The sequence below is a fragment of the Pagrus major genome, chromosome 21 (genome assembly GCF_040436345.1).
Source record: "Pagrus major chromosome 21, Pma_NU_1.0".
NCBI classification, from domain to species: domain Eukaryota; kingdom Metazoa; phylum Chordata; class Actinopteri; order Spariformes; family Sparidae; genus Pagrus; species Pagrus major.
Window position 1 is genome coordinate 27,942,604 of NC_133235.1, and position 25,338 is coordinate 27,967,941.

At 41.0% G+C, this 25,338-nt stretch overlaps 1 protein-coding gene across 4 annotated transcripts in view; it reads left to right on the forward strand.

Annotated features, from left to right (window-relative positions):
- Positions 1 to 24,122, forward strand: part of LOC141017258 (contactin-associated protein-like 4) — a 67,085-nt gene extending 42,963 nt beyond the window's left edge. For all 4 annotated transcript variants that reach the window (XM_073491912.1, XM_073491911.1, XM_073491914.1 and 1 more), the window contains 7 exons: positions 5,126 to 5,365; positions 7,341 to 7,565; positions 9,205 to 9,338; positions 15,643 to 15,730; positions 19,357 to 19,575; positions 21,316 to 21,387; positions 23,115 to 24,122. In XM_073491912.1, coding sequence (XP_073348013.1) covers positions 5,126 to 5,365; positions 7,341 to 7,565; positions 9,205 to 9,338; positions 15,643 to 15,730; positions 19,357 to 19,575; positions 21,316 to 21,387; positions 23,115 to 23,311 — 1,175 coding nt within the window. In that variant the 3' untranslated portion in view covers positions 23,312 to 24,122. The remainder of the gene's footprint in view (positions 1 to 5,125; positions 5,366 to 7,340; positions 7,566 to 9,204; positions 9,339 to 15,642; positions 15,731 to 19,356; positions 19,576 to 21,315; positions 21,388 to 23,114) is intronic.
- The last annotated feature ends 1,216 nt before the right edge of the window (positions 24,123 to 25,338 follow it).

Consider the following 25,338-nt stretch of genomic DNA (forward strand, 5'->3'; position numbering starts at 1 on the left):
CCAGTGATTTTCAGGGCAGATTTAATCACCCGCTGTAGAGCCTTCCTGTCCCGGGCCGTGCATGAACCACGCCAGTTTGTGGTGTTTCCAGTCAGGATGCTTTCTATTGCTCACCAGGACTTTAGCCTTCTTAAGTTTCCTTCAGATGTAGAGCCTTGTCAGGTGCAAGTATTTGCTGAGGTGATTTGTGTGTCCTCCCTCAAGACATGTTTTACCTTTTTTGATGGAAAATCTGCAGTTTCCCTTCTCGTCATTGTTGAGCGTTATTATATCTGTGCACAAAGAAATTGGAAAAGCTACAGGAAATAAGGAAATGACACAAAGAAAATCGTGATGATAAATCTTGCCAGTCCACTGGGGACTAACTACAGCTGTTCGATCTGGGATCAGTTGCTTTTGATTCTCTCCACATTCACTTTTCTTAGTTGGTGCCCAAAACAGCTTGGTTGTTGCTATCAGACCACGAGGAAACCGTATGATTTAGTGACAAAAGCTGAAAGTTAAGTATGTAATTTAACTTGATAGGCTGTCACATCTTACTATTATTGTAATTTCCTTGAACTGCATTATTCTTCATCATTTTCTAACTTGTGTAAAGGATTATTTGTATGTTGTGAGGATAATAAGATGATGCCTGGACCAAAACATATATATTTTAACATGTATACAAACCTGCAAAACAAATCGGGATTGCCTCCGTATAGCTTATCTTACTGTGTGTGTTCTGATGGGATATGAAAAACATGCTCAATTATTACCACTGGTTCACGACATTGTCACGGTATGTGGCGCAAAAAAGGTTGTTTTATTCCTTTCGTTGGGTTATCGTTTGATTTCAACTTTACAAATCTTTAATATCATGGTGGAGCGTAGAAATCATGTGTAAACTGTGATTGTATCGTTCTTTTTACAGATGATGCACTGATTTATTTTTCTTTGTGCAGTATCAGCCTGTCCTGTACAAACGCTGTCTTTGACGATTGGTTTGATCTCCATCTCCGAGCCTCATAACTCTTAGTATTATCACACAATATCCTGATCTAATGTGGAGACTTTAATCTTCCTCCCTGAGCTGAGGCTGTACTGTCGGATACGTGGCTGAATCTCACAAAGCACCCGAGCTTTAGTTGAATTCTTTCTGTGTTTTTATCGAGGCTTGCACACACATCACCTTTTGATGATTACTTTGATCTCCATTTTAATAATTGTTTTCCTCTCTAATGTGTTCTCATGTGCTTTAGGTCTCTTGTTGAGGTTGCGCTGCTTGATAAGAGGTTGAAATCCTCTTGAAGGGCCCCGCTGATAGCTTTGCTCCGCTGGTTAGAGGTGGAGTTTATCTGCATTTGGATTCTTTGATGTTTTCTTTTGATCTCCAGGTCACAAATTCCTCATTATGCTCTTTTAAGTGTTTCCTGTAAGCAGCGTTTGCATTTTATGTGCAGAGAGAGAGAGAGAGCAATCCATGTTGGAGCTGAAGAACAGCAGGATGTGTGGTTGAAACCCTCACCTCTCTGATAACCTTTATCTGAGGAAGGTTTGTTCTCTAACAATCTTTCTATGCAGCTGTTTTGTTGCTTTGAACAGAGGTGGTGGTCCTCAGGGATCCGTCTTTGGTCCCTGCTGGTTTTACACATACTGATACGTTAACTTTTTTTAGCAAAGTGGCAAAGGATTTGTTCTTTTGAGTGTCAAGATTTCTGTAAGTAAAACTTCTTTTAATGTCTTCAAAGACAATGTTGGCTGACCGGCACTTCCAAGGCTTGGTGATGAAACTCTCTTGGTTGTATCTCCTCGAAGAAAAAGGAGGAAATATCTAGATATCTAATATCTTTTTCTTTAATTACAAGCAATTCTAGCTTAAAACTGTCATCTGTGCAGTACTTATGTGTAGTTGAAGCCAAAGTATCCACTCCATAACACATTAAAGGGGTGATTTGTAAGATAATACCAGAGTTTTTGTTTAAAACATTCAAAGAATAATCTACTATTATTGACGGAGTGTGAGGAAACAACACTGTTGACGTGTCTACTGACGTAAGCATGCTAATCAGCTAGCCCCAAGGCAAGTTTGCTTCTTAGTCTAATAAGTAAACAAAATAAACTCGCAAACATCAAAAAACAAGATTATTTACATCAACTTTTCTTATTAAAAAGAAAAAATACAACCGTACAGCTTCTGATTTCAAGTTTCTCTCTTCTACTGAACTAAGATGAGCTTAATTGCCTCGTTAATTAACCATAAAACATTGAAACTTGACATAAACAAAATAAAACTCAACAAAACAGTCTTACCTTGCCACCTCTGGTTTGGTCAGAAGATATTCTGACTCTCCCCAGAGTCGTAGTCCTGATCATAAATCACCTCCATACTGTATCTACCCTGTCTTCAAACTGTTATCTGTGGGTCTCAGAGAGGCCAAGGATTAGTCCCAGTCTGGTGCTCAGCCTTGTCCGCTGGGAGGCAGCTGAGCTCAGCCGGCCTGAGCACGACGGACCATCGTGACTACCTTCGTCATCCGAGGTTGCACGGCTAACTAAGCTACTTGCTAACTGCAGCTAGATGCTGCAGCAAAGAGTACAGCCCCCAAAAAGTTTTGGAGCTAACTTCAAATTCTGACCCTTTCTTACAAATTACACCTTTTAACAGTTAATTAGTTCACTTTTACATTCCTAGTCTGTCTGATTGCTGCCATTTCTGACTTTTAAAAGGTGTTTCATAACGTAAATTAATTATTATGCATAAAACTAAGTGTAATAACTGGGTTACACTTGCTGCGATTATGACACTGATTAACATACAAAAGATATTAACATAATGTGTGCAAGCAGGGTGATAATCAAGTAAGGTCGTACAATAAGTGTGCATGTGGGGGCAGTCAGTGTGTCGCCCCCGTGAATGATTATTTAAAACCCGTTCCAAGGTGGACAGTTTGACACGCCTTTGTTATACTCATTTCAAGTTTCCTAAATGTTAATACCTAAGTGTGGCATAATCTTCAGTAGAGTTAATAAGCATAAAAATTACTCTTCATTGTGTTGTGCGTGTGGATAAGTCGAAGGCATATGCTGTTTTGTTGCTCAGCTGGTTAAATAATTCATTCAAGTCAAATCAGAGCAGAGAGAGAAGAGGCCTGGAGCTCAGTGATTTATTGGTCTGAAAAGCTGCAGCTGCTGCTGAACAATAGGAAGTTGTAAGCTTCAAACTCCGAGCTGCCGAGTTTGTGTTCAGAGCACAAAAAAAAGAGTTTCAGTCTGTGGTCTTTGTAGAAATGAGAGGTTTTCATGTTTGTGTGACTGAGAGAATGTGCAATGTTAAAGTATTGAAGATTAAAGTGAATATATGCAGCGCGTCCAGGCAGACAGACAGCCAACCAATCAGATACTCACCCAGTGAACGGTGGGGGAATGTAACTAAGTACTGTGCTGTGCAAAGACAGCTACTTGAGTCTTTTATGTCACTTTCTACTCGACTACATTTCAAAGAGAAATATTGTTCTTATTGCTTCAGTCCAGCTCAAGTAACTAGTTACTTTACAAGTTAAGATTTAACCACACAAAACAAACGACGACCTCCTGAAGTACGATGTTTTATTGTAAGTTAAACTGCCCAACAGTGTGAACAGGTACAGCTGTGAGTTGATTAATCAATTGTCAGAAAATTATTTTATGTCATTCTTCATGTGAAAACTTTTCATGTTTCCAGCTTCAGAAATGTGAGGATTTGCTATTTGATTTTCAGTACAGTACATTTACTTTTTAATACTTTTAAAAGTCCTTTTGAACAAACGACCTTGTTTCATAAAAAGTTAAGACGCTTTGTAAAACAGAAATAAGACAGAATGTGATCATTTGCTAATCCTTTCTTAAGTATACTCAATTAAAAATAATACAAACGACAGTACATTTAATGTTTAACATCATCAACTTCAGTAAATGTAAGCTAAGTATGTTTCTGCAAAACGGTAGATAAGTTCATAATGAACATTTCTTTATGTTGCATTGTTTGTTTAGGTCAAAGTTTCTGTTTCTCTTGTCAAAACACTGTGATTATACTGTGTTTAGGTTTAGGCATAAAAACCACTTGGTTAAGGTTCAGAAAACATCATTGTTAACTTAAAATATCTGTTTTGGTCGCCACAAAAACGTCTGGAGATGGTCCGACTTCTTGTGTAGTCAGCTGGAAATGTCCTCCACAGACTCAAACCTTGTAGCTTGTAATGACACCACCTCCTGTCCCTCCATCTCCTGATGTGAAAGTCCGCTATTTAACACATATCGTGAACGTGATCTGCCACGTCTGGTACAAATGTCAACCTCGGACGTACCTGTGGTTTGCAGAATCCGACTGTTGTCTCTCCTCTTGTTTCTTGTCTGTATCTATCAATGCACAATACACAGATTTGAGTGGTTGATGTAATTGGTCTGTGAGTTTCTTGAGTGGCTATTACCTTTTAAAGGCCTTGAAAACTGTGCCGATTAAAATAGAAATGCTCCATAAAAATGGTTCAGACATGATGGCGTCTGGGATGGACCCTGACACCCTGACACCCTGACACCCTGACAGCGGTCCACCTATGGTTGATCTGGGGGTAGATGGAGAGGTTACGGCTCTTTTACCTAAATAAAAACTTTTCAGTGCAGGACTTTTTAAATCTAATGGAGTAAACTTTTACTCATGGATCTGAATACCTCCCCGTCGCTGCCAGTGAGCAGCCTGGCATTAGACAGACAGCTGATGAAAGTTATGCCCCCGATTCAGTTTTCCACCTCCAGCTTGTTGCCTCATTGCCGTTTCATCGTTGTGTCATTTTATTAGAAGAGCGTTGACAGTCAGAAGCTCGTGGGGGAGCAGAGGCGACATGTGGATTCACTGTAGATGACAGGAGGAGGAGAAATGAACAACTGGAGCGAAAGAAAACATACAGACTGGTCGACACACAAAGGAATAAGTGAAAGGCTGGGACAAGGAGGACAGGGTGCGCTGGTGTGTTGCAGGCAATCCTTCTATGAAGACAGGAATATTTGTCACCTCTTTGTTCTGGTGGCTCTTACATCTACTGATATCTCAAATGTAAATTTAATGCTGGTGTCAGACTTTTTTTTTTTTTATTTCTGACATTTGCAGGAGGCACAGCGTCCAGGCAGAAGGGCTTCAGGGGCTGCATTCGCTCTCTGCAGCTGAACGGCGTCACCCTGGACCTGGAGGAGAGGGCGAGGATCACGCCCGGCGTCAGACCCGGCTGCCCGGGTCACTGCAGCAGCTACGGCTCGTTCTGCCAGAACCGGGGCCGCTGTGTGGAGAGAGTCAACGGCTTCCACTGTGACTGCGGCCTGTCGGCATACACTGGAGTCTTCTGCAATACAGGTAACACACGTATAAAAACACACATAAGCAGAGTTTTCTCGCAGCTGGTGAAGTTCGTGACTAACCCCACTCTTCTCATTAACGTTTCCATAAACAACAGTGTACATATGTTCATACAAGACTGTACATACTGCTGCACTCAACAACTCACCTCTGACATGTCTCTCATTAAATGGCAAAATTTCCATCCTGCCAGTGACATTTGTGTACTATCTCTAAGAGAGGGCATCCTTGAGCCAACAGAGCCACACAGATACATCAATATCAAAATATGGCAATTGTGGCAAGTAGAATAACATACTGTACAAACTCTGTTACACAAGCATGTTACGTCGGTTTATCGGCGCTTGTTTTGCCTAAAGCAGCGGGACAGAACCAAACGGTAAATGTGCCTTAATGCCAAAAATGTAGAGAGGCTAAAAATGTGAAGGTTTCCTCAGTAATAAACTCTTTCAATCAATTGCCTTTACACGAGTAATTGAGATTAAATGTTATTTTTGTGCGCTTTCTGTACAGTTATGGTTACAGAGTCTCTCTCCACCTTCCACTTGTATTTTGAGGGTCATCCCTTTGCCAGAAAAGACACCAACGATAACGATAATTGTGTAGTGAAAAACTGACAGCCCTAGTCTGGATTCTGAGTGAGCGGCTGCATCATGCACTGACTTGATGATCAACATCGTCTTGAGAAGATTGATTGAGAAGTTACGTGTACTGAGCCTAATTTTGCCAGAAATATGCAGATATGTAGAAATATTATGTTAAATATAGACGGCAAAGAAGGTGATTCTGGTGCAGAAGTGGTTCAAGAAGGCTAAAGTAAAAACTTTGTTCAGTGAAAGTGACTTTTTAATGCCTAAAGATGTTAAAGTACTGTATTTGATATTCAAATTGTTTGCCTCTAGGTTGCCTTCAGTTGTGCCACCTGCCTTGATCACCCTGACAGAAGCCTGTCCATCACTTTCTAAGCCGCTGCACAGCGTAGCTTGATGTCTCCATCCCCTCCGTCTGCTCGGCATTAGTTTGCACATACATCTGAGCAGCCAAGGTTAAAGCTGTTTTGATGTCTTGTGTCAGCTTCTAGTTCCTTTAGAAGAAAATAACTTTTTTCCTGAGCAGAGTCTTGAACTTCTGTCTCAGTCAGGATGACTTCTGATGACTCTTTCAGGTCATGCAGGCAGTTATAATGGGATGAATTCCCTCAAGCTCACATTGTAATACAAATACAGTACAGATGAGAATGTGAGTAATGATGGTGTGGGTGTTTATCTGCTGTTCCAGGATCTATATTAGCTCGGAGAACTTTGTACCGCTTTTCCTGCACTCGTATGACGTCAAAGGTTATTGCAAATAGTGTCCGTTTGATGAGCTGGAGTCTATTTTAGTCCATTCTTCTCTGTTTACTGAGTAATAATGCATCATCACATCGACCTTCATGCTTTTCATGAGTTAACTAGTGTAAGCGAGTCCTCTTAATCCTCCTCACACCTACAGTAATAGTGACATCTACTGAACTTACTCATCTGCCCCGTCGTGCTGCGCGGCAAGAGTTTGTTTTTAATGTTTTTGTGAGTCACAATGACGCTCGAGCTGTCGGAAAATGAAAGCGAGGATCAAATACTGTAGATGTAGAGACCAGTTTCTGTAATTAGTTTCAACCTTCTGCAGATATTTTGAGAAGAGCTTTGTGTTCTCTTGCCAGCTCATCACACACACACGAAAGCCTCCCCTGGAAGTTAATTAAAGTTTGGAAACTCTGTTATAGATGGTCTAAATATATGTATTATACCATCACCAAGAAATAAATCATTAGTACAGTAGAGTTCAGCACCTTGTGGAAAGCAGAAAAAATATTTAAAGTGATGTTTGTTTTAGGTGACTTCCTGCCCGTTTTGCAGTCAGCAATCCCCGCCTTCCTTGTATACATCGGCAACAAATCAGACATGTATTCTTTTAACTCTCCCCGTTCCTCCAGAGGTGTCGGCCAGCTTCAAGTCGGGGACCTCCGTCAGCTACACCTTCAAGGAGCCGTACGAGCTGAGCAGGAACAGCAGCGCTCTGCCGTCCTCCATCTACTCGGACACGACGCTGAGAGGAGAGAACGTCTCCCTCAGCTTCAGGACCAACCAGAGTCCGGCTGTGCTGTTCTACGTCAGCTCCTACTACAGAGAGCACCTGGCCCTGCTCATCAACAAGCACGGTGAGGAGGCTTTTATTTTGAAGGAGGTTGTTTTTGTTCGGCTGTAGCTCAAGCTCGAGGTGGAGTATCTTATTTTGATTTAATTCTCCCTCTTCCTCTTTTTTTGTTCTTCTTTGTGGGTTTCATTTACTTGGATTATTCAAACTTGAAAGTTTCTTGCTTCTTTCTTCACTTTTAATACAATGTTCCTCAAATCTCGTATTTTCTTGTTCTCATCTCTAATTACTCCCCTTTGGCTTTGCATCATTTCCTCTTTTTCTCATTTTTTGTTCAGATTACAAGTCAATTCAATAGAGTTTTCTTTTCGCCTCCCTTCATCCTTTTTCAATTACTTTTTCCTCCTCCCGGCCTCTCATCGTGCCTCTCCTCCCGTCCTGCTCTCATCCTCTCAGTCATCCCTGTCATCTTCTCCTGATATCGACCTCTCCTCCTCTCCTTCCTCCTCTCTCCTCCTCCTCCTCCTCCTCCTCCTCCGCTGTGCTCTGCAGCTTTACCAGATCTATCAGGATCTGTCAGATCTTTCCTCTCTCTGGTTTCACCCCGTCAGCCTCTGTTGCCTTTTAATCCGTCCAGCCTGGCCGGCTATTATGTTTTGTCTCAGGCTGGAAAAAAAATAGTCTTCGCTGGTCTTATCACTGAGACCTGATGGGGAAGTAAAGTTCGGTGGGCTGCTAATGGGCGGCAGGTCGGTGTGCTGCTGAATAAAACAGAAGAAAACTTGCTGATGTGTTTTATCAACTTTTGTATGAAATAATTATGTTGTGAATATTTGGCTTTTAAGAGTAGTAGGAGGCACTGTGAATATAAAATAACATTTTCAGCATGCAGGAGTTGAGTAAAATCGGCACTTTGCAGCTAGATTAGGTGTAAATGGATTTCCTGCTGTTAATGAGTCAGAGAAAGCTGATGGACAGCAGGGCATTAAGGTTTTCATGCTGACCGTGGAGTCGTCAGGTAAATGCACTTATGCTGAAGTGTCCAATTAAATCCCTGAGAGCTTTCTCTTATTTTCCCTCAGATGGCTCATTTCTTTTTTACCCTCGACTGCAGTCACGCCTCCTCAGCCAAACAAAACCTCTCTACTTAAGGCGTCTTTTAACGAATACATTTGTTATCGGAGCAGCAGGAGGCGGCCGGAGGTCCTCCTACAATAACTTATTATTCCTTCACATTTCCTCTGAGAGAAGACAGGCAGTCAGTTGTAGTTGTAAGGCTTTGATATTTAATATATCATGTTTATTTGCACTAATATAACTAATATATTGTAAAGAACAAACTGTCTCTTGGCCCTTTTTTTGTTGAATCTGCTCTTAATGTTCTGAATACTAGAATTAATTACATTTAATAAGATTAGTTCTGTTGTTGGTAGGGAATTATCTTTTATCCTCTTAATATAGAAGTCTTAATTAAAAGAACAACCACTTCTCAAAAGTGTTCAGATTTATCTTTGAAGGATTAAGTGTGTTTACGCCGTCAGTGAAGATAACACGACATGACGAGGCCATTTCCAGGAAAAAGAAAAAACCTTGAGATAATGATGTTTCAAACGTAAATCTCTCTCTGAAGCTCTGACAAGTTTTCCTTTTTTGTGAGATCTGAGATGTAACCCTGAGTCTTTGATGTGTGTTTTTATGTGCAGACATGCTGGAGGTGAGATACAAGCTGGACGGCGGCAGAGACGCTGAAGTGTTGAGAAGCAGAGTGAGGAGCCTGGCCAACGGACAGCTGCACACCGTCGCCATCAGGAGACTGTCGGACTCTGTGTCCGTGCAGGTAAAACCACCTCATCACCTCATCACGTATAACTAAAACCTTAGTTTCCAATACATCCACATCCACCAGACACGGAGCAACATGGGAATCTCTTTGGTTACAACTGTAATCCAGTATTTACTCTCCTTTTTGCTTTGGTTTGGTCTCCACCAATGCAGAAAAACAGCAACAGAAGGCTCATTTTTGCCTTTAGTTAACTCATGCAGGTTTGACCACAGGATCTTTTGTGTTTATTCGTCCCAAACAGCCAGAATATAATCATATCTTTATGTCTTTGATCCATATATGTTTTAAATATTCAACTTTATGTTTCATCTTCAGTTGCTGGCCCCTGTGTTTTGTCTCCTTCTGATTAAAGCTGAACAAATACATATAAATTAGGCTACAGCCTGGTGAGATGTAAGTAAGTAGATGTAAGTTTATAAGTAACACTGGATAAAAGTTTATTGTGTTATCTTATTGACACATTACATTACTGTGACTAGGTTCTTCATTTAAAGATGGATGTAAACAGTCTGCAGATGAGGCGGATGCTTGTTTACGTCCGCTGGATTAAAAATGGAGGCTCTGCTTTATTTACCTGTTGTGAATCGTAGTATCGACGGTGCTGCAAATGGGTTGAGATATAAATCGGCTTCCCAAAAGTTAGAAAAACGATTACGGTGAGCTCTCCTCCGACCACCAAACAGCTCCGGATCAGAATCCAGTGTGACTCCGGGTGTTGATTGCAGAGTTGCATATTTATCCTCAGAAGTTTTAGCACTGCAAGCATCTGTTTCACGTTGCGAGTCAATTAATCACTTCACAAACATTACTTGATGCACTACAATGCACCTTACATTCTTTACATAGCCCCTCTAGGCTGGACTGTAGAGATTTTTCAGCTTGTTTGCCTTTTTTTAGATAAGAAATGTGTTCTGTTGGCGTGAAAACGGATCTAACTTATGTAACCCGGTTAAAAATATTAAGTAATATAATTTCTTCCAAGCATATAAATAGTGTGATTAAAAAGGTTGAAATTCATTAAAATGCTATAAAAGTGTTAAAGCAGTTAAAAGTATATATTATGTGTTTATTGTTTTATTTGAAGTATAATGTATCTGTAAACGTAATATGTACCAGCATTTATGGGGTTAATTGAGATGGGCCGGAACGTAACCTCTGAGGTGGTTTCAGTACGGACAGGTAAAGAGGGAGAAAAAAGACCGAGAGAGAGCGGCGGAGCGAGCGGGAAGAAGACGCGGAGCATGTAGGAAGAACAGTAACGAAAAGAGACTGTTGTACAGACGTTTAGTGACCAAGTCGTGGAGGCGTTCAACACGGACTCTCCAGAGGACTCAGTGGTGACTTTTCTGTGTGTGTGAGTGGATTACTCAAACCGTGAGGACGACGTGAAGCTAGAAGCTAATGCAGCGGCTAGTTAGCTCACAGTGACTGTGCTAGTTAGCAGCAAGCTACCTCTTAAGCAGTGACTGTGGGGAAAAGAGCGTGGAGCTGCAGACGACGAGCGAACACCGCGACATCGGCAGTGACGGGTCTTCGTTTCCTCCGGACGGATCTTCTCCTCAACTCACCTCTTCTCCAACCACCAGCCCGTGTGTGTAAGGTTTCCACGATCCCAAGCTACATCCAGGCCTGCACCGATGCACTAAAGGGGTACCCAGGTTTATTTGAAATAAAGTAATAAGTGCCGGCTTTAGTTATCAGGTGTGTGGGCCCACATATTACATTTCAGTGAATTTGAGTGAATTGAAGGTTTTGCATTGATCATTTTGGGTTAAAAAGTTTATTGATATCTGTGAATATTTGTGCTACAGTGTTTTACTATAACAAAACAAAGGATATTTTTATTTACTGTGTTTACCTGAAAAGAAGAAAAAGGGTTATTTCAGTTATTACATTTCTTGCAAAAGAGGTATAATTCCTTTGTTGTGTTTCTTGTGAAAAAAAGGGACAATTCAGAGTTTTTACCTTAAAAAGGGGAATTTATTGTGAAGGTTTAAAGACAGAAAGAACATTTATATTTTTATTTTATTGTTATATTGCCTTAATCATTGCATAAGTAAATAATTGAGAACTTATTTTCTTAAAACCTTGTGTGGTGTATTTCATTTACTTACCTTTAATACACAGAGACCTGAGGGGTTTAAAATCTTTATTAAAAACAGAGGTTAAAGGTGAATTTATAAGTAAGTTAAAAACAGTTCGTGTGTACTTTAAAACAAAAAAGGGAGATTCAAAACTAACATTAAAACTGAGCTAATCAGGGTTAAAAAATAGTTGATAAAGAACCCAAAAGCCCTGCCCTCATCACCATGACTACCGAGGGGAGCGCTACATAAAATGGAGGCACCGCTGGGATTGTTTTGGATTTCTCAGTTAAAAAAGTAAAAAAAAAAAAAAAAGAAGTTAAAGCGTTAAAGGCAAAGTAACTAATTAAAGTGCTAACCTAACTTACAAACAGCATTAACATGGAAAGAACAGAACTAGTGTCAGAGTTAAAACGCTGGTGCCGTGGTGAGGGTTTGGATGAGACACATGCCCTCATGACCATCGTCCCAGAAGAAGTAGAGATCAGTGCAGTTGAAGCAACACTGGAAACTATCAAGTCTTTTGGACGAGTGCGTGTCCGTGGGAGAAACTTCAGTGCAAGACTTCCCATAGACTTGTGCTTTGGAACCTCTCCTGATGGCGAAGCTGATGGTTGCCATTCTCGCTATGTAGCCAAGCTGAAAGACGACTTGCACAGGGCCTACAAGCTTGCTTCCGACACAGCCTACAAGACACATCAGAGGAACAAAAGATCCTATGACAAAAGAGTTGGATTTCAAACCCTGGATATCGGTGACAGAGTGTTACTGAGGAACTTGGGACTGAAAGGAAAACATAAACTGGAGAGTCGTTGGAATTCTATCCCTTACGTGGTTCTAGGAAAGATGCCCAACCTTCCAGTGTACAAAGTGAAACCGGAAGATGGAGGAGGAGGAGTCAAAACTCTCCATCGTGATCATCTCCTTCCAATTGGACAGTTGGTAAGAATGCCGACAGTGGATGCTGAGAACAAGTCACCAGCCAAAACAAAAGCAAGAACAAGAGCTGAGACACAAAAGAAATCGAAGAAAGTCTTACCTGGAATACAGGAAGTTCTTCAAGAGATGGAAGAGAGCATGGATTCCTCTTCAGATGTGGAGTATTATGGACCTGAAAAACCCTACAGTACTTACCTGAAAGAAATCCTGGAAAAAGAAAGAGAAACTGCTGGACAGTCAAACCTCATCCAAGATGATGCTGATTCTTCTCAACAGTCAGATGGAAATCCTGCTGAGGACAGCTTGTCAGAGGAAGAAAGTGTGGAGGAGGAAAACGACAGTGTGAGAGAAGAGGAGGGAGATCAAGATTCTGAAGAAGAAAGTGATCCAGAGTCTGATAACCCTTGCCACGATAAGCACCCAGAGACAGTCACTAAGACAAAAGTGAGTAGCAAACCTGAAAACCGTCCAAAAAGAAAAGTGAAACCAGTCATTAGGTTAACTTATGATGAGCCTGGTAGAGCTAAAGATCAGCCTCTCACTATTGTACATAGAGGAGTTGTCATTAAGATTGGCAAGAGTTAATTCAAACAAGGTCATGCACCCTTTCCACTAGTTAACGGTTAACATAAATAAAAAAGTTCATTATGGTTTGATGAGGACATCAAAGACATTTAGAAGGGGGAGGGTGTAACCCGGTTAAAAATATTAAGTAATATAATTTCTTCCAAGCATATAAATAGTGTGATTAAAAAGGTTGAAATTCATTAAAATGCTATAAAAGTGTTAAAGCAGTTAAAAGTATATATTATGTGTTTATTGTTTTATTTGAAGTATAATGTATCTGTAAACGTAATATGTACCAGCATTTATGGGGTTAATTGAGATGGGCCGGAACGTAACCTCTGAGGTGGTTTCAGTACGGACAGGTAAAGAGGGAGAAAAAAGACCGAGAGAGAGCGGCGGAGCGAGCGGGAAGAAGACGCGGAGCATGTAGGAAGAACAGTAACGAAAAGAGACTGTTGTACAGACGTTTAGTGACCAAGTCGTGGAGGCGTTCAACACGGACTCTCCAGAGGACTCAGTGGTGACTTTTCTGTGTGTGTGAGTGGATTACTCAAACCGTGAGGACGACGTGAAGCTAGAAGCTAATGCAGCGGCTAGTTAGCTCACAGTGACTGTGCTAGTTAGCAGCAAGCTACCTCTTAAGCAGTGACTGTGGGGAAAAGAGCGTGGAGCTGCAGACGACGAGCGAACACCGCGACATCGGCAGTGACGGGTCTTCGTTTCCTCCGGACGGATCTTCTCCTCAACTCACCTCTTCTCCAACCACCAGCCCGTGTGTGTAAGGTTTCCACGATCCCAAGCTACATCCAGGCCTGCACCGATGCACTAAAGGGGTACCCAGGTTTATTTGAAATAAAGTAATAAGTGCCGGCTTTAGTTATCAGGTGTGTGGGCCCACATATTACATTTCAGTGAATTTGAGTGAATTGAAGGTTTTGCATTGATCATTTTGGGTTAAAAAGTTTATTGATATCTGTGAATATTTGTGCTACAGTGTTTTACTATAACAAAACAAAGGATATTTTTATTTACTGTGTTTACCTGAAAAGAAGAAAAAGGGTTATTTCAGTTATTACATTTCTTGCAAAAGAGGTATAATTCCTTTGTTGTGTTTCTTGTGAAAAAAAGGGACAATTCAGAGTTTTTACCTTAAAAAGGGGAATTTATTGTGAAGGTTTAAAGACAGAAAGAACATTTATATTTTTATTTTATTGTTATATTGCCTTAATCATTGCATAAGTAAATAATTGAGAACTTATTTTCTTAAAACCTTGTGTGGTGTATTTCATTTACTTACCTTTAATACACAGAGACCTGAGGGGTTTAAAATCTTTATTAAAAACAGAGGTTAAAGGTGAATTTATAAGTAAGTTAAAAACAGTTCGTGTGTACTTTAAAACAAAAAAGGGAGATTCAAAACTAACATTAAAACTGAGCTAATCAGGGTTAAAAAATAGTTGATAAAGAACCCAAAAGCCCTGCCCTCATCACCATGACTACCGAGGGGAGCGCTACACTTACCTTGTTCCTGTAGGACTGAACCAGGACGCCTCAGTTTAATCAACACATCTGTTTACACCAGCTGCAGAACAGCCTGCGACTCGCACACAGTAACTGTAACCGCTCTGAATTACTTATACAGGTGCAGGGTTGAGAACATTTTTATGTATTTATTAATCTACATTTTTTGAAAGCAATTAAAAAATCTGCCATGAACACATCTTTTGTATTATAACAACTTAACTAAAGTTAAAACTGTTATGCTTGCTTACAAGTACATTATATTGTGTTATAAACTGTTTATTAAAGTCTTTAAAGCACTTATTGAGGCTAAGTAGGCGGACTTATAGTGTTGCCATGTTTTTGGGCTTCATGTCCGCTTTCTTTTGACTCACACACACAAGTTCACACGAAGAGTATTGTGCAAGTGTTGCAGATATGATCCTTTTTCCATGTTTGCCAAAGAAGGCACTTATCCCAAGGGCAAACACGATGACATACACAGGCAGTCCCATCTACTCCCTCTGCGTATAGTATTGTGATATTCCTCTATAAAATAAAGCCTCAGTCAGCACTTTACTCTAAATTCAGCCACCAGCAGCAGCTGTCCTGGATGCAGCTACGGCAGGCCGGCAGGGACAAACTCCACATTAAAGCAGCGCCAGATGAAATATGAAGCATCTTAATCGTATCTGGATCTACTGAATGTCTTATCTTGTTAACAACAGCCACAGATGATATATGAGGTGAACTTCATCTAACCAGGAGCCAGCAGCCTGAATGTCTGTATAATTATCAACACTCTGAAATACAAGGTGACCTCATCTCGAACAGGTGCAGCCTCCTGATTCACTGTGTAGCGAGGCTGCGTTGAAATATAAGGTGCATCGCATCTTATCAGTTTAACACAAAGGCACGAGGTTCAGTTCAGTCTGGAGAAAGATATCTCCACAACTATTTACAACAGAGTTACATAAAACTGTGTGTTCTGGCACCTAAAAGATAAATCCTAAAGTTTCTGGAGCACATTTGCGCTCCTCACAGGTAGAAACCTTACCGTCTTGGACTCTCCATGAGTTTTTTTTCTTCAAGATTTCATCTTTGCATTGAAGATATCCACTGGAAGGGTTCTCCAAAGTACAATGCTTCATTTTCACGATGGAAAACACAATTTTGAAAGTAACTTAGTAATAATTCTTCTCCTCCAGATCGACCAAAACGCCAGAGAAGAGTTCAATCTGACATCTGATGGAGAATTCAACGCCATCAAGTCGCTGGTGTTGGGCAAAGTGCACGGTAAGTGAGGAGGCAGCGAGCTCAGAGACGAGGCCTTTTTATCTAGAGAGCGTTCATTTGAATAACAGCTCTCAGATGTTTGGACTCATCTGTCACACAGCGTAGGAACAGTTAGAGATATTAATGTAGCTGCAAATATTATGGAAATATCATTCAACTTCTGTCTCTAATCCAAACTGGATGAGACAAAGACAAGATGAAATATCTGGATCAAATTCAGAGTATCATTGTTTTGATGAGTAAAGCTTCTTGATTGTAAAGTTAGCCAACTAACATGGTAGCTACAGTGCGTTACTGCTAATGGGACTTACACTCATACCAGCAAGTAATTTTATTAAGTTAACAAGTACATTTTTAGAAATTAAGAAGTCAATAATCTCAATAAAATTTCACTGATTATTAGTTATAATACATGAATTGGCCAATAATATCATTATAAGACAGGTACTGATACCTCGTCTTTTCTCTTTCTAAAGATAGAAAACTGCAGGTAAGACTAACAAATCTTCGGGAGAGGACTGGACCTGACTTGAGACAACATTTGACTTGACTTGCCCAAGAAAAAATGACTTGGGACTTACATGAGACGTGAGAGTTAATTATCTACTTGTGACAAAAGTTTTTATGGCAGTCCACTATTTAGTGCGTCTGCCTCGTTAAATGTTTAATGAAAGTGAGGATTATAAAAACCCTATAAAATAATATTATTCTCAAGTTTTAATTGAAATAAATCCAGAAAATCAGCTCAAAATCAGCTTGTTTGCTTCCTGAACTTCCAGCTGTTCTGGTTCCAGTAAGCTGTCAAAACAAATCTTGCAGAGCGTGATGCATAATTGATCAGATGTTGTAAATATTGCGTGTTGCACCTTTCACTTTCCATCATAACAAGGAGAGATAAAAGCCAAGAAACATGTTAGACAGCTTCCAGAAGCCTCAGTCAGTAAAGATGTGTTTAGCTTCAGTAAGTCAGCGCAGGGTAAAGTTAAACCAGAACTGAGCTTTACTCTGACGCACCTGCACAGTTTTTAATCCTGTAAGAAGAAGCGTCACCTCTGGGAGGGCTGAAACCACATCCTGACTGAGCTCCTGGAGAAGGACCTGTAACAGATTTCGGGATGAGACAGTAATTGGCTCCGTCATGACTTATTCATGTTCTCCTTGAGATGTAAGCTGTTAATAACACGAGGGGCTGAGAGGCTTCAGGCCGCAGTCACAGCTCTCTGATAAGACAGACGTAGAAACCGCTCTGTCAGTTTAAAAGGAAACAAACTGATTATTAAAAGTGAAACTTGAGTCTGCTGTCTGGTTCAGCTTTCATTAGAGGCATGCATCGGGTGTCGCCAGATAATGATCAGAATAAAATGAAGGATTCTGCACAAATACAAAATATATCTACAATTGTTCTGCGTATGATGTCTGTGAGTGTTTTTGTATTTTGCTTTGTTTAATTCAACTTGACTCTTCACCAGAACACACTAATAACCAAGTGTAGTGAAAGAAAAGTGTGTGTGTCTGTAACAGTGGACTTCGAAGTCGTAACACTCACAGCAACGTAATCTCTGGAGCAGCCCCGCCAGTCAAAGTTACATCCACTCAAAGTGCTTGTTTTTGCCACTGACAGGCTGAGGTTGTTGTCTGACAAGATTACAGAGAGGATTTCTACTGAGAGAGAGCTTTGATTAAACACGTATCGTTCAAGGAGAAGTCTCAGTTTCAGTCTTTGCCTCATCTAGATTGTCAAAATCAGTTAATTATTCAGACATGATTTTGGAAATAGTTCTTTGTCGTGCAATTTTCACTGTCGTCTTCCTGCAACAACTCACCTCTTGTAAGATCCTTGAACGAGACTTGTTTCCCTCTATAAGCGTCTTATAAGGACTTATAAGGGCCTTGTAACCCGTTCACTAACGCTTATGAAAAAGACTGTAATATAATGCATGAACAAAAACTGAATAATTTGTGTATGTTTTATAAGATTTCAGAAGATTTATTTTTCATTTCTTCATTTCCTGAGATTTCTACCCTGTTCATGCTGGAAAATATAGTCACTCACAGTTTGGGCCATTACATTATGAAAAAATCTTCTATACTGACAACAAAGTTGTCATTGGCAGCTTCTTTTCACCGTGTCGGACACTGGTTTCTGCCTAAAACACCCAACATCTGTTAAAGTCATAGCAAACCATGCATACCACATATCTCAGAGAGTAACTAAGACAACTCCTCTTACCATCTCTTTGCCTTTGTGGCTGTAAAGCTGCAGTGTGGTGTAACTGGGCTCAGTGTGTTTTAACCCCGTCATGTCAGGATGTGACCGGTCCTCCCCTCTGTCAAACCAGAGGAGGCAGAGAGTCAGATCAGGATCAGAAAAGCAGCAGGAAAGTGGATTTTCTGTCGTTTTCCTGCCAACCCTGTCATCCATCAGCCTAACTAATGGACCCGGAAGGAATACAGAGAGACGGAGGAGGAGGGGGAGGTGATGGAGTAACGAGTGTTTCGGCTGAGAGGAGCTTACAGGCGGCTGTAATGTTTCCTGCCGCTCTCATCAACATGCAGATGTGTTGTGGTAAAAACCACAGTCACCTCTCGGTTATTGATGCAGCTGTTTACAGCGGTGATGTCAGCGCTCGCAGCTGCTGTTTACACGGCCGTGAACGAGTGGAGGTGAAGGATGAGCTGATGGGACTCGAGTCAATAAAGTGAACAGATAGAGGTGAGAGTGCGCATCTGTCTCGAGGAGTGATGGATGCGGACGGGAAGCTGAGTCATTGACAGTCTGTCTGCTGCATTGAGCGTGCGCGATGATCATTAGAGTCAATGTGCAGCCGCTATTGTCCCACTGTGATAACAGGGGAATGTGAAGCGGAGTCAATGAAGCTGTCAGTGTGAGTCGTGATGTTTATTGGGTGAGAGAGAACAGCCTCTTAAAGAAAGGTTAAAAGTTCAGTCACTAGTGCAGGGACATAAAGGTTTCTTTCTGTAACACTTAAAGCTTCCAGTTAGTTCATTCGTTAAGGCTCATTTATGGTCAAGGTTAGATACAGATGTGGCCTTCTGTCAGGACTCTGCGTTCATTTCTAAATACTGTATGTTGGTGCGCGCCAACATATTTAGATTGAGCAGCAAAAGGGAAGATTTCGGCTTTGAGAAGGGTGTAAATAACATCTTTTTCATATTGATTTTGGATCTCTGGGCTTCCAGAGACTTCGATTACGCCAGAACAGCTGTTTTATTGCATTTTAAGTCCTTACTTACCTCAGTTGTTCAGGAGAATGCTGCAATGCTGTTTTTTGCCGTGAAGCTCCAGAAAACTTCATCCGACTTTCCATCTGAATTTTTTCTTGAACTTATCTTTTATCTTGATTGATCCAGCTGTACAGCTGATAAGGGAGAGGAAAGAAGTCTGAAGAGCAGGATTGCATTGTGGGAAAACTCTCTGGTTTTTATAATCAGACCCATTTTAAAACATTGCACGACAAAAGCAGCGCTGCATTCTTCATGTTATTCCTGCTGCATTACTCAAAGCCTCCTCCTCCTCCTTCTTCTTCTTCTTCTTCTTCTTCTTCTTCTTCTTCTTCTTCTTCTTCTTCTTCTTCTTCTTCTTCTTCTTCTTCTTCTTCCTCCAGACTCTGATGATTTGGATCCAGACTTGGCCAGATTGGCGTCTCTGGGTTTCACCGGCTGTCTGTCGGTGGTCAGCTTTAACTCCATCAGCCCTCTGAAAGCTGCTCTGCTCCACCCGGACACCAGCCCCGTCATCATCACCGGACCTTTACTTCAGTCCAGCTGCGGCTCCTCGGCCTCAGCCAATCCCTACGCAGCGGAGAACACACACCACCTGTCAGGTAGGAGAGGGAGAAGTCAGCGTGTGGGTTTAAAGTTTTACTTGACAAACAGTTGAAGTCTTGTGAGAGTTAATGTACTGATGGTTTAAAGGTTACAGTGTGAGAGGAGGTGTTGAGTTTATACGTTTGTATTGAGTTGACAGCTTGAAAGAAATTTTGAATTGATCTTTTGGCTGTGGGCAGGTGAGGTTTGAGTGCACTGGGGAAAGTGGTGAAAAAAATATTATTTTAGGATTTACTGTTTTTCTGGGTTTCTTCCACGCTGACTGGTTCAACGAGCAGACTCTCTCCCTGCTGACCTTTCTTATATATTCATTTTTAATTTTTGCTGATGTTTGTGTTGGTTGCCAGTTTATTGAACTGCCGTCTGCGCTAGTCAGATGTTTTTTTTTTTACCTTCATGGTCATAAACAAGGCCGGATTACCAACCAGGTAAAGCAGGCAACTGCCCCGAGGCAGCACACACCGTGAATTGAGCTAATTAGACATTTATTAGGTAACTTTCACAACTATATCAGCTACAAGAGGTTCTTATTACCTCAACTTTGGTTTTTTTTTTACAGTTTCTTGTCATTCTTACATGGTGGATGTTCATGATCATCAAAATCACCACAAATAAAGTTTTTTTTTGGCCACTTGGGGGCAGCAGAAACAAGCTGTGAACACAACATTGACATATTATCACCTTTTAAATTGGTATGGGAAACAAACAGCTGCTTATTACCTCCAGCAGGGAGGTTGTGTTTGGGCCCGTGTGCGTTTGTTGGTTGGTTTGCCAGTAGGAATTACACAAAAACTACTGAACGGATATTTACAAAACTTGGATGTAGATGGATCTCGGCTCAGAATAGACCTCACTGACTTTTGGTGCGGATCTAGACAAAGGAATGGATCCAGGAACCTTTTTCTCATTTTAAAATGATGAGATAGGGTGTTGGATGGCTCTTGATGAGAAAAATCTGCGTGGCTGGTATCTAATCCAACTCCAAATCCAGATCTAGCGGATTTTAATATGTTTTATTTTATATTGGATTAGGCTAGATTGAATTAAGGAGAAGTAACAGAACAGAATTATCACACACATTATTTTTAAAGGCTTGATCGCAACAGAGCAATCAATGTTTCTTTTTTAAAAAAGTGATATTTAAAGTCAACTGCAGTCATTCTGCTGTTCTCTGCTACAGCCAAGTAAAGTCAAACCTCGCTGTCTTGTTATATTCATCTTCATACTGACTGACAAAATAAATACAAGAATTAAACGTTGATGCATGCATAGAAATCTGTACATTTCCTTTGTTTCTGCATGTGTCTGTCCCATCTGCAGCTGCTGTTTCAAACTGTACAAGAGGCTCATTAAGTGTTCACACCTTGTTGAGGGGACTCATGACAGTGTGCTTGATGAGATAATTAATTTGGACCACAGAGAGGCGTTTCCAGCAGCATTTCTTTTCCTCCTGTCTTGTTTTAATTCAGCTTCATGCAGCTTTAATAGAGTCCTTTGGAGAGCTGCTGCTGTATTTCCCGTCTGCTGTGAATGATGATACTCTGATGTTGTTTCTGAATTTCTCTCCTTGTCTCTCTCTCTCCTTTCTATTCTGACCTTTTTTTTCTCCACATCATTTCTTCTTTTCCGTTACTCTTCTCGACATCTCATCTTCTCATTCTCGGTGCCCTTTGGGGTTTTTCGTTTTTCATCCTCCTAACTTTCACTCCTGGCTTTTTCTCTTTTCTCTGTTGTAGACCAGTCTGGCTCAGTGGGTTCAGGTCAGCCTTTAGTCAATGCCATCAGGACTGACTCGGCTCTGATTGGAGGTACTGAACTGTTTCACCATCTTTCACTGCACTGGAAGCTGTTCCACCTTTTTTTTTTATCATTATGTTGGATTCGGAGTCAGAGATCACGCTCAATATTTTATTGATGAAAAAGATATTCGGCGGAAATCCAGCGAAGGTGTTCCATCAAAAGTTCAAAGTTTTTGCGAAATTTTTACTCCTCTGCTCCAGACACATTGATTAAAAATGACGATTGATTGCCACGAGCAAAAAAAAAAGAGAGAGTCAAAAGTCTTTCTGTGTCCATTAAGTCTCTGAACTCATAAACCTCCACTGATGTAGAAACTTCTCTTCAAATACAAACTAAAAGTAATATAGTATGAAATTGATTTCAGCTGGATTTCGGAATTCCAATTAGTCAAAACTTTTTCTCCGGATAATGAAATGTGCCGAACAGAAGAGTCCAGCTGAGTCCAAATGTGCGAATCTCTTCTCGCTGTCTGTTGAAGTTAGATTAGTAGAACAACCAGCCTGCAGAGTGAAAGAGCTCGAATACCCAGAGGAGGCAGAGATGGACAGAAATCATGTTTCGACTTCACAGTAGTTTCACAAAGCTCTCTGACTAAAGTCCACCGTGATAGATTTACTCAGCGTGTCAGCCAGCATGCAGCGAGACTGTTCAGGACTCAGAGAGATGAACAAATATAAAACTGTCACAGCTGAGTTACAATATGGACTCTGCTCAGCTGGATGTCGGACAGGTTTGAACGTCCACTTCAGTAAGTTGGTAAAACTTTACATTACTAACTACGTTCAAAGGTCTTATTTTGTAGGATTGTTTTCCCACCTTCCTAACAGCCATACGGTTTACTTCATTTCATTTTGTAGTTTTCATGCGCAATACCATACAATACCAGCTTGTTAGACACACAGCAATCAAAGTCTCCTCTGTCTTGGCTTACTAAGAAAACTGCAGCCAATAACAGCCAAGTGAGGTCAACCACACACTTGTTTGCTACTGGTTGTGGCTGCGTTCACCAAAAGATAAAACTCCAAGCAAAGCGAAAAAGGAAATTTGGTTTGCCACTGGAAGCAAATTATTGTATTATTATTTTCCCTTGGCTCAAATATAGAATGGAAGTAAATGGGAAGCAAATATTGATATGAGTATCAGGTCTTATTACTTGCCATACGGTACTAATGTCAACAAAGAAATGTTTTTTCTAGACTATGGTAAGTTAAAACACTTTTTAACATTTTCACGTTAAAAAATCTAAAATATATGATGTGAACTTGGAAAGCAGTTCTCTGTTATGAGTGTGTGATTAGTGATAGCTAAACCATGCAAAGTGAAAAAGGTGCAATTAATCTATTCTATCCAGTGGTATCAACTTATTACCATCTTAAAGAAAGGCTGTAAATATATTTTACAGTGGTATATATCTCTGCATTTAGTAGATACATTGGTGCAGAACATGTTAAGCCTAGCTTAGCACAAAGACTTCAAGCAGGGGGAAGGCTAGCTCAGCAGTAGAAATACACCTTTCCAAATCTCCAAAATGATCTTGTTTACATGTAGTGTCTTGTTAGCTGGAAAGCTAGCCACCTTATACAAACTGCATTTTGATTAAGAGATGGGAAAGTCTGCTTCCTAGGCTTCTTAATGCATCTTGGATAGCCCTTCCCACTGCCTCCAGTATCAATCTTCTCATCAAACTCACGATAAGAAATCAAATATATTTCCGTAAATGTCCTCCACTCTGCAGGTCTCATAGCAGTGGTGATCTTTGTGATCGTGACTGGCCTGGCGATAACTGCCAGATTCCTCTACCGGAGAAAAGAGACGTACCGAAACCAGGAAGTGAAGGGAGTCGATCAGGACGACAGTCCGGATTTTCCTTTCAACAACCAGGCCGACCCCCAGAACGCCTCCAGTGAAAACCCAAAGGAGTATTTCATTTAACCGGAGATCCTACGTCCTGATGAACTGGTGGGTTTTTGGAGCGGAGGGTGCAGACAGGGGGGCGTCCTGTCAGGCCTCAGGACTTTACACTGCACTCAGAGCCACTCAGAGACTTCGCTGGAGGCTGTGGCTCTACAGAATATGGAAAGCAAAAACAGAACAATTCACACAGTTTTGTCTTTTACTGTATATAGTGTATATACTGATGCAACCAGGCAACAGTGCTGGACTTACGAGATGTTGATATTGTTTCAGAAACTGTACATATTCAAAAATGTAAATGTGGAAGTAATGTCTGCAGCAATCTCGAATTAATGTTGCTCTGCTGTATTGAAAGGTTGCAAATGCTCTTGAGGGAAACTAATTTTTGCTTTTGTGGGTTAATTTAACGTATTCAAACACACTTCATTTCAGTGATTCAGGGAGATTGGAATCGTGACTACAGTCTGATGCACTTTTCTGTGAGGATAATGAATGGATGTTTGCTTCAGTGGAAGTGGAAATATTTGACCTGTAATTAGGCCCTCAGGAAGAGTACTTCTGTAGGAGTTTGTGTTGGTGGTGTGTTCATTTGTAATGCCTTTTTGTTATGTGCAGTGCAACCCAGTCGCCAGAATAAATGTTGGCAATGTACATTTCTGCAAACCACAGATGTGTTGAAACTTAACACAGGTTCAATTTTCAATTTTATGTTGTGACAACGCTGTGCTCATGTTCTGGTTAGGGTTAGGAAAACATCAGTTGTTCACTTACCTGGTTCTGTTGCCACAAACCTGACACGTCTCGTTTCAGTTTTGCACCTAAAAATAATAAAAATGCCATGCTGAACATTGGTCTTTTCATTAACAATATCTGGGGGTTTAAGCTTACAAATGTTGAAATGCCATTGAGAACAGTGGTCTCTTGCTACCACAAACTGGTCTCTTTATAAGAATATCAATTGATTTCACACTTACAGATGTTGAAACACCATCCAGAAGAGCTGTCTCTCGTTAAAAACATTGTACTTAGAAATGCTGAAAGACCATCTAGAATAATGGTCTCTCATTAAAAATATCCAGTAGTTTCAATCCTACAAATGTTGAAAGCCATCTAGAACAGTGGTCTCTCGCCATCTAGAACAGTGGTCTCTGGCCATCTCGAACAGTGGTCTCTGGCCATCTAGAACAATGGTCTCACATCATCTTGAACAGTGGTCTCTGGCCATCTCGAACAGTGGTCTCTTGCCATCTGGAACAGTGGTCTCACATCATCTTGAACAGCGGTCTCACGCCATCTCAAACAGCGGTCTCACGCCATCTCAAACAGTGGTCTTTCGCCATCTTGAACAGTGGTCTCTCAAACAGTGGTCTCACACCATCTCAAACAGCGGTCTCACGCCATCTCAAACAGCGGTCTCTCGCCATCTCAAACAGTGGTCTTTCGCCATCTTGAACAGTGGTCTCTCAAACAGTGGTCTCACACCATCTCAAACAGTGGTCTCTCGCCATCTCAAACAGTGGTCTCTGGCCATCTCAAAAGTGGTCTCTTGCCATCTCGAACAGTGGTCTCTGGCCATCTCAAACAGTGGTCTTTCGCCATCTCGAACAGTGGTCTCACACCATCTCGAACAGCGGTCTCTTGCCATCTCAAACAGTGGTCTCTCGCCATCTCGTGGTCTCTCATTAACAATATTTATTAGTTTCACCCTTACAAACGTTGAAACTTTGTCTTGAAGCGCGGTCTGTTACTTGGCAACCGTCTCACCTCGCTGTCACGCCATCACCAACCCTCACCCAACAGGATATGATAGACGTATTGACATGATGCAAATGAAATTAAGGTATCCGTGGTTTATAAACACTTGCAATGCCAACATTTTATTCTGGCGTCGGGGCTTTGCAGTGTGCTTTGGAGTAGAAGTATGAACTCTTAAGACGCTGTAGAGCCTCAGAGCCTCCTGCAGGGGAAACCTGCGTGAGCTTGTGCACTTGTCAGAGCCCTTGCAGCCTGAACACATCCTCCAGACACCAGTACGTTGTTTGATG